We start from the raw sequence: 9,684 nt of genomic DNA, 5'->3' as shown, positions 1-9,684 counted from the left end.
TTCAGTAAAGTTGCAAGATACAAAATCAACATGCAAAAATCAGTAGCATTTTTATACTCCAACAACAAACCAGCAGAAAAAGAAATCAGGAAAGCAAGTCCATTTACAATAGTCACCAAAACAATAAAATGCCTAGGAATAAATTTAACCAAAGACGTGATAGATCTCTACAATGAGAACTTATAAACCACTGCTGAAAGAAATTTAGAAAGACACAAAAAGAAGGAAAGACATTCCATGGTCTTGGATTGGAAGAATTAACATTAAGAAAATGTCAATACACCCAAAGTGATCTACAGATTCAATGCAATCCCCATCAAAATAGTAATGACACTTTTCACAGAAATATAAAACCAATCCTAACATTCATATGGAACAACAAAAGACCCTGAATAGCCAAAGCAATCCTAAGCAAAAAAATAATAATAAAGCTGGAGGCGTTAAACTACCTGACTTCAAGTTATACTAAAAAGCTATAGTAACCAAAACAGCATGGAACTGGCATAAAAACAGACACTCAGACCAACAAAACAGAACACAGAACCCAGAAATCAACCCAAAAACTTACAGCTAACTGATTTTTGACAAAGGCAACAAGAACACACAATGAGGAAAAGACTGCACCTTCAATAAATGGTGCTGAGAAAACTGGACATGCATCAGTAGGAGAATGAAACTAGATCTGTACCTCTCACCATATACCAAAATCAACCCGAAGTGGATTAAGACTTAAATATAAGACCTGAAACTATAAAACTCCTGAAAGAAAACATAGGGGAAATACTTAGGGAAGTAGGACTGGGCAAAAACTTTATGAAAATATGTGTAATCAATTATGTTTCAATAAAAAGATAAAAATAGTTGAAATGATTTTTTTCTTTTGAGAAACATAACTATTTTTTTTAGGCAAATGACCTGAATAGACATTTCTCAAAAGAAGACATAAAAATGGCCAAGAAGTATACGAAAAAATACTCAGTTGTCAGGGAATTGCAGGGAAATGCAAATCAATACCACACTGAGATATCATCTCACCCAGTTAGAATGGCTATTATCAAAAAGACAGAGAATGACAAATGCTGGTGAGGATATGGAGAAAGGGGACCCCTCCTACACTGATGGTGGGACTGTAAATTGGTGCAGCCATTATGGAACACAGTATGGAGTTTCCTCAAACAACTACAGATAGAACTACATACGACCCAGCAATCCCACTGCTGGGTATATACCCAGAGGAACGGAAATCATCATGTCAAAGGGACACCTGCACTCCCATGTTTATCACAGCTCTATTTACAATAGTCAAGAGTTGGAACCAACCTAAATGTCCATTGTAGGACAATCAGATAAGGAAAATGTGGTATATTTTCACAATGGAATACTACTCTGCCATATAAAAGAATGAAATACTCCCATTCACAGCAACATGGATGAACTTAAAGAAAGTTATGTTTAAAAAATAAAAAGAAAGAAAAGAAAATTATGTTAAGTGAAATAAGCCAAGCACAGAAAGAGAAATACTGCACACTCTCACTCATAAGTGGGAGCTAAAAAAATAAACAAATACATAAAAGAAAGAAAGATACAACGATCACAATAATACATTGAACTTTCTAAAGGAGAGAACAGAATTGAGGTTACCAGAGGTTGGAAAGGGGGAGGGGGAGTGGGGTTAGTGAGAAATTGGTAAAGGGGCACAAAAAATGATTACATTGTGTAATGTTGAATATATTAATTATCCTAATTTGAGCATCACATATTGCACACAGGTATTGATATTCAACATGGTACCCCACAGATATGTACAATCAATTATGTTTCAATTAAAAGAAAGAAAAGAAAGTCAAAATCCTTAGTAGTCTCCAAGACTCTGTGTGAATTTACTTATTCACTTATTTATCATTTATCATTTATCTCCCCCTCTAGATGTCAACTACGCAAGGACTCAAACAGTGTCTTGGTCACAGTAGATGCTCAATAAACATTTGTTGAATTAATATTATTATTGTTGACATTGTCATTGCCCCACCAATCCCCTATCAGGGACTACTCCACTGTATATTTCCCCCAGCCTGGGCATCACCCTTACTGACTTCCTCAGTAAGCTCCCATGTCTAGATAGTCACCCCAATCGAGTCTCTTCCTGTCCTGCCTGAACCTCGGTTTCCCTCTTCCCCAGGGCTCCAACCCCAGTGCCCCTCACAAGCCACCTCCTTGCCAGCCCCATATCTATGTCCTGCCCTGCCCCTGCTCACACACCCTCCGTAGCTCCCTATTGCCCTCAGCATAAAGCCTGTGCATTGGGCCTTTTACCACTCCTCCTCCACTCCACGTATCGAACCACTTCCAGCCCCTGGTGAATTCCTCGAGCACATCGTGCTCTCCACCCCAAAGCATTCGTGGATACTGTTTCTTCTGCCTGGAATGTTCCTCCCTCTTCTTGTCACCCACTCAACTTCTACTCCTACTTCAGCATCAGAGAAGTTCTCCCTGACTCGCCCCCATCCCCCTACTACATTCGCCCCAGCACCAGGGGCCTCTAGTTTGCAGCACTTGTCACAGGCTGTAAATGAACATTCACACGTGGAATTATTTGTTCAACATCTGTCTCCCTCTCCACGACGGCAGGAATTGGGCCTATCTGTGCTCCCGGCCTTGGGCCAGCAGTCCCTTAATTAATATGTGATCAGTTGATTAAATAAACGAATGCACGAAATGTCCCCAAAAAAGTCTGATTTTGTGCCCTAGGGAAAACGGCTTCCCAGCCTCCGAGCCCACAGCTTCCCTCAGGCGCTTCCCAACTGCACAGAGCCCCGTATTCCCATCCTGGGCTCCAGGTGTGAGGGTCTGGCTTGGCTAGTGGGTGGAGGTTGGGAGGGAGATGTCTGCATCCTTTGCTTTTATTCTACAAATATCAGAACACTCAGCAAAGGGCTTTTGAGCAAGCGAGACAGGAAGAGTCTTGTGACGGTCTGGGTTTACAAAACAACAACGAAAGCAAACAACCCGAGCCCCGGATACAGCCCGACGCCCGAGCAGTCCGCCCATAGGTGCTGAGGGCCTCAGGAAGGTGACGTCCGGTTCAGGGCTCTGATCTCAGGCTCTAGCTTCCGCGTCCTCAATTTATAAGCCAGTGGGATCCAGCCAGTAGGGGACGAGGCTTGAGTCCGAGAGGTGGGTCTTAGGTCCTCGGAAGGCCCGGTGGGCGGGGCCTGAGGGACCTAAATCCGCAGGGGTGTGGCCTAAATACCTCAAGCCTCAAAATCCTGGGGACGGGGCCTGAGCCCCAGGGGGCGTGGCCGAGCCTGGTTCCTCATGCCGGAGGACAGTGCGAGAACTTGGGGGCGGGACGTGGACCTCAAGGGCCGGGGTCAGACCCTTAGGGGGCGGAGCCTTGCCCTGAGGGGCGTGGCCAACACCGTCAGGCGCTCAGCGGCGGAGCCTGGTCCTCCAGGGGCGGAGCCTGGGCTTCGAGGGGCGTGGCCTATCCCGCAGGATCTTGGGGGCGGGGCCTGGGCCTCTGAGCGGATCTGGACCCCCGGTACCGCAGGGGCGCGCCCGCGCTCAGGCCCGCGGAGGCAGCGGCTCCACGTTGAGCCAGATGCCGTTCTCCGTACGCAGGATGAGCTCCGGCTTCCGCCGCACCTTGCGCGTTCGGTCCACGCTCAGGCGAAAGCGCAGCAGCGTCAGCGCCACGACCACGCGCATCTCGGCCATGGCAAAGCTCTGTCCGATGCAGTTCCTGCACGAAGGGAGAAGGGGCTCGGGCCCAGCCTCTGTGTGAGCAGGGATCCCTGGGCCTCTCATGCCCCTAAAATGGGACAAGCATCCTGGGCTGGATGAGGGCTAAAGGAGACTCCAAGAGTCGCTAAATTAATATGAACTTGGAGTCAAGTGTTCGAATCCTGGAGCAGCCTCTTGATAGCTGTGTGTCCTAGGTAAACGACCTCCCCTTCCCTCATCTATAAAACGGGGACAATGACATCATAGAACCATCAGGAGCATGTCAGCCCAGAACTTAGGGCCTGACACACAGTAGGTGCTCAGTACCCTGGGGTGCTATTGCAGAGTCTGATTCGAGGATCCCCTGGTGCGTTGAGGGGTGCAGAGAGGGCACTGCGTTGGCAGAAAGAACACTTGAGTGGGACGCGGTCTCTGCTCCTGATGGGCACATCCCTGGCCTTCCACTGGTCTGTTCCTCCCAAGCCAGTCTTGGACTGGAGGAATAGAGGACTTACCTGGGTCCTGCCGAGAAGGGCACGTAGGCCAGTGGGGACCGCTGCTGTGGGTTGTCCGGATCAAAGCGGTAGGGATTGTACACCTAGGCAGGAACACCCTAGAGGTGAGTCTGGGGGCTGTCCCAGACATCCCAGCCTGGTCCCCTCCCTCAGCCTCTGGGAACCAACACAGGTGGATGGAGAGCAGCAGCGCAGGGCCACCTCTTCCATCCCACTCCAAACTACAGTCCAGCAACAACTGCCTCCCACCTCGTTCAGGCACTTTCCCACCTCAGGGCCTTTGCATCTGCTGTTTCTTCTGCCTGGAACACACTTCTCCCTACTCTCCACACCCTTCAGGTCTCAGCTCAGACCTCTCTTCCTCGGCAAGGCCTTTCCTGACCACCTGAGCTAATGCACCTTGCCCCCACCAGTTTGTACTCCGTTTGTGCATTTATCAATACCCAAAATGATCTTTATCTGTTTATTGTCTTCCTCTGAACTTAACTGTGAGCCCCATGAGGGCAAAGACAGTATCGCCCTCTATCCTCAATACCCAGCACAGGGTCTGGCACACAATAGGTGTTCAATAAATATTTGTTGACGTAATGAATTAACAATAAGTGGGTGAATAAATGGGGAGGGGGGGTAAGGTGCTCAGGACCTGAAACCAGCCTGCAGTCTGGCTCCCCAGGGAGCAGGGGAGAGGAGGCTCTACCACCCTAGAGCTGCCTCTGCTGGGGAGGAAGGAACTGAGGGCAGGGAGGGTTGGGGCAGGAGCTCACCTTGGAGTCAGGCCACACTATGGGGTTATGGTGGGTCCCGTAGATGCTGACCAAGCAGATGATTCCTGTGGGGAGAGATGGAGTTAGTGATACCATGGGGAGCCAGGGCCTCTTCTGGAGACATTCCCCTCCCTGGAGAGCCACAAGCCATCTGCCTGTTCATCCTTCCCTGAAAAATTCTGCTGCTCCATCTACTTGCCCTGACTCTCCCTAAGAAGTCCCCATCACCTTCTTTCCAGTGCTATGCTGGCCACACATTGATCTTTCTCACTCACAGATCTGACATTGCTCCTCCTCAGCTCACACACCTCCATTGGCTCCCTACTGCCCTCAGGATCAAGTTCGCGTGTCTCTGCCTGGCAACCAATGTCTTTCACAGTCTGCACCCTGAGGCTCTGCTTCACAAACATGCTCGCTCTTTCACCTCCAACTTCTGAGGCTCCCCTCCCACTTTCCCTACTCCAGACAGCCTTCCCTGCCTTCCTCCCCAAATAGAGCCATCCCTCCGTATTTGGGCTGCTCCGGCCCCTCTCCCTCCCTTTAACCATCCCTGACCTCATGTAGCTGGAAATGTCTGTGCCCTGCTGTATCTCCCCCCAGACTGGCCTGGAAAGGAGGCCTCTCTAGACCCCCAGCATCACCCAGGACAGGGCTCAGTCTCTCCCTGACCTCATGTAGCTGGAAATGTCTGTGCCCTGCTGTATCTCCCCCCAGACTGGCCTGAAAAGGAGGCCTCTCTAGACCCCCAGCATCACCCAGGACAGGGCTCAGTCTACAGGGGATATCTGGCAACTGAATGAAACTGACCCTCCCCCACCTGCACCCTTGCAGGCCCGATCCTGCCACACTGACAATTTCCTCCTTTCTGCCTGGACTCACTCACCCGTCTCCCCCATACACAATTGGGTGTCCCCCACGACCCCAGAAGCAACAGGCACTCAGAGCACTGCCCCATTTACAGGGATAGTGCACCTGGGACAGGCATGGCCAGGCCCCCCCAGACAATAGAGCAGCCATGTCATGGGGGATGGTGCACTGGCAGCAGGGGGCACATGTGGGCACCTTTGGGGATGATGCGCCCGTCTGGGAGCTTGATGTCCTCCGTGCAGCGGCGAGAGATAAGGGTCACGGGTGGGAACTGGCGCAGGCTCTCCTTGATGCACATAGTGGTGAAGGGCAGCTGAGTCAGGTCATCCCTGGGGAGCATGGAACCGTGACTTGGGGCGAGGCCATGTGACACCCCCTCCCCCAAACACGCACATACTCAGGAGCATCTGGGAAGGAAACCAGTCTAGGATTTCAGAAGCACCCCGACTTCCACCATTTGCAGTCATCCATGCACAGAGTCACTAACATTTAGGATGCAAAATATCAGTACCAACCAGTCAAGCTAGCACTGGAGCAGGCTTCTGGGTGCCCCTACTGGGCCCAGCATTAACCCCTTTTTTTTTTTACCGGTAAGGGGATCACAACCCTCGGCAGGGTGTGGTCTGCGCCACACTCAGCCAGCGAGCACACCAGCCATCCCTATATAGGATCCGAACCCACGGCCTCGGCGCTATCAGTGCCACACTCTCTGAGTGAGCCATGAGGCTGACCCGGCATTAACCCTTTAATTGATGAATTATGTGGAAGTCAAGAGTCACCCAAAGGAGGTGTCAGAACAGCCAGGGGTGCTCAAAGCAGCTGCAATTTACCAGCATGTATGGATCCATTTCACTATTTAAAAACCCATGCATCCTCTCCTTATACTATCATCTACTTGATATTTTTTTACTTTGGACTTTAGGGCCCCAAATTGGATTAATTATAATGCTTGGTTCATGATCTAGATTGTTTTCCTTAAACCAACAGGGTCTCTCTGAGGGTGAGGAGACATATGGAACAGATCTGAGCCTGACCTTCAATTTGGAAGCAACCCCACCCCCACTCAGCTGAGCCCAGCAGCAGCAAGAGTAATGTGTACACAAGAGCAAGAAGTAAATGCCTGCTGTAAACCACTAAGTTTGGGGGCTGCTTGTTATGCAGCATCATTGCAACAATTGCTGACTAAGACATTTTGAGAACTCCTGCTTCATAAGGTAGACATAGCATTATTATCATCCCCATTTTACAGCTGAAGAGATGGGAATTCAGGACGCTTGCGTGACTTGTCTAAGGTCACACAATCAATAGGCGGTAGAGCAGATATTCACACTCAGGGCTCTGGCCTCAACCTGCCCCCATCAGTCCCCAAACTAACCACTCGAGCTCTTCCAGCTCCCGGCCTTTCATGACTTCCTGAATCTCTTCACGGCACTTCTCCTGGTATTCCGGATACTTTGCCAAGTTGAACAGCACCCATGAGAGCCCACTGGACGTAGTGTCATGACCTGTGGGTAGATGAGGTACTGAATGAAATTGCCTGAAGATAGCAGAGATGCAATTTTCAGATGATGGTGCCCCTCCCCATTCTCCTTCGGCCTCACCCCATGTCCTCACCCTCAAACATGAAGGTGTCTGCCTCAGCTCGGATGTCCTCGTCCGACAGTTCCTTTCCATCTTCATCCTGGAATGGGAAGCAGGGGAGGCTCAGCCCACTTCATCCCACCCTCTGCATTCTAGACACTCCTCCAAAGTCGGATATACCCTCCTGTCTCTTAAGCCAAGCTGTGGGGGAAATATTACAGGCAGAGGGAAATGCACAACTTGTCTAAGAAAGATGGAAAGAAGGAAGGAGAGTCAAAGGAGAGAGGAAGAATGGAGTTCATATTTCTTGAGCAACTCCTGACACCAAGCAACCTGCGGGATGCCCGACAAGAACCTTGTGCTTAGGTCTTATGATCGCCATGGTATAACTGAGAAAGCTGAGGCTCAGAGAGAATAGTAATATGACTCAGGTCGAACATCCACGAAGGCTGGCCGGTTAGCTCAGTTGGTTAGAGCACAGTGTTATAACACCATATAACACCAAAGTCAAGGGTTCAGATCCCCATACTGGCCAGCCGCCAAATAAGTAAATAAATAAATAACCCAAAACATCCACTAAGTGGCAAAGCCAGGACTGGAATCCAGGTTTATCTGAATCCAGAACCCAAGTGCTGCTCAAAAATTCCACAGAAACACCACCAATGGGTGACAATACATCTCTGTGACTGTCACATCTTGTCGAGGTCCCATATGTCATCTTTGTAAGTGTTATGGGATGAATTGTGCCCTTCCCCCTCCCCCAGAATTCATATGTTGAAGTCCTAACTTCCAGCACCTCAGAATGTGACCACATTTGGAGAGGTCTTTGTAGAGGTAATCAAGCTAGAATGAGGTCTTTAGGGTGGGTAATCAAGTTAGAATGAGGTCTTTAGGGTGGGTAATCAAGTTAGAATGAGGTCTTTAGGGTGGGCCCTTATCCAATATAACTGGTGTCATTACAAGAGAAAATTCAGACACAGGCATGCACAAAGGGGAAATGATGTGAAGACAACAGTGCCATCTATAAGCCAGGGAGAGAAACCTCAGAAGAAACCAACCCCACCAACACCTTGATCTCCGGCTTCCATCCTGCAAAACCGTGAGATAATAGATTTCTGTGCTTTAAGCTGCCCAGCCTTTGATGCTTTGTTACAGCAGCACAGGCAAACTCAGACACTAAGTCATACGTGTCTGCATCTCACTCTGTCCTAGGTCTACCTGAGTCTTAACATTTATCACTTTCCGCAGTCAGTGCAACTCCCGGGCAGCTCTCCGCCCTCCGGGGCCCAGCCTCACCCTGGCCAGGAGCAGCACATCAATGAAGTCCAAGGTCTTGCCCTGCTTGGCCTTCAGCCAGGCCTCGGCCCCCTGCTGGCGCAGGGCCCTCCGCCGCTCCTGGATGACCTCGGTGGTGAAGCGGTGCACGGTGTCACAGGCCTCCCGGAAACGCCGCCCGTCTGCCGTGCGGTAATAGATGAAGTCCAGGTAGTGGTGCAGGCGGTACTGGCGCCGCACGGCCAGCGCACTCAGCTCAATGATGGCCGAGATGTAATCGCTCATCTTCCTGCCAGGGAGAAGGGCCGTGAGCGCAGGTCCATCCCCCTAGCCCAGCCCGGCCGGCCAGGCCTGCTGCTGGGGCTGAGACAAGCCTCCTCTCCCTTTAGGGTAACTAACAAAGAAAGGTCCTGGATTAACTCTATTTTCTTATGTTCTGTATTCTTGATGCTCTGGCATCGGGGGCTACTCTAACTGGGGAAAGATGCCCCTGGAAGGACTAGTCACTTCCTAAAAATAGCAAACGACGCATCCAAAGGAATGTCTTTTATATGCAAACCAACTAATCCAGAACACACACTCCGAACTTTATGTGGCCAAGCCTCTATTCCCCTGCTATGATCACCCCAGGACCATGTATTGGACAACTAGGGGCAGCTCCTACATACCCCAGAGTCCCATGAAATTATTCAAAATAGCCAATCCTAAACCTGATTACTTTGCCTCACCCGTTCCTACCTGTGGAAACCACAATAAAGACTTTTGCCTGCATTTTTTTCAATTAACCCCAGTGCTTCTTTGTGTGATCCTGCAAGATGTAATGTTTCCCCTGCTCTTGGAAGCTTTAAGACACAAATTATCTTTTTTTTTTTTTTTTTTTTTTTTTTTTGCAGGCGGGTGGGGCAAGGACCCAAACCTTTTACCTGGGGGTTAAAACCCCCCCCCCCCACCAACTGGAA

The 9,684-nt window shown here is 49.7% G+C and overlaps 1 protein-coding gene across 1 annotated transcript in view; it reads right to left on the bottom strand.

The window, feature by feature from the left end:
* Nucleotides 1-2,719: 2,719 nt before the first annotated feature.
* The window catches only part of LOC103593426 (cytochrome P450 4F22), a 29,999-nt gene continuing 23,034 nt past the window's right edge, over nucleotides 2,720-9,684 (bottom strand). Inside the window, exons 8-14 of the mRNA XM_008576398.1 lie at nucleotides 8,747-9,014; nucleotides 7,484-7,550; nucleotides 7,245-7,374; nucleotides 6,065-6,198; nucleotides 5,003-5,067; nucleotides 4,239-4,321; nucleotides 2,720-3,742 (exon numbers count right to left, since the gene is read on the bottom strand). Coding sequence (XP_008574620.1) covers nucleotides 3,565-3,742; nucleotides 4,239-4,321; nucleotides 5,003-5,067; nucleotides 6,065-6,198; nucleotides 7,245-7,374; nucleotides 7,484-7,550; nucleotides 8,747-9,014 — 925 coding nt within the window. The 3' untranslated portion in view covers nucleotides 2,720-3,564. The remainder of the gene's footprint in view (nucleotides 3,743-4,238; nucleotides 4,322-5,002; nucleotides 5,068-6,064; nucleotides 6,199-7,244; nucleotides 7,375-7,483; nucleotides 7,551-8,746; nucleotides 9,015-9,684) is intronic.

This window comes from Galeopterus variegatus, unplaced genomic scaffold, assembly GCF_000696425.1.
Source record: "Galeopterus variegatus unplaced genomic scaffold, G_variegatus-3.0.2 Scaffold1344, whole genome shotgun sequence".
In the NCBI taxonomy this organism is placed as follows: Eukaryota; Metazoa; Chordata; class Mammalia; order Dermoptera; family Cynocephalidae; genus Galeopterus; species Galeopterus variegatus.
The sequence above is the reverse complement of the archived record's forward strand: the minus strand, read 5'-3'. Positions and strand labels throughout refer to the sequence as shown.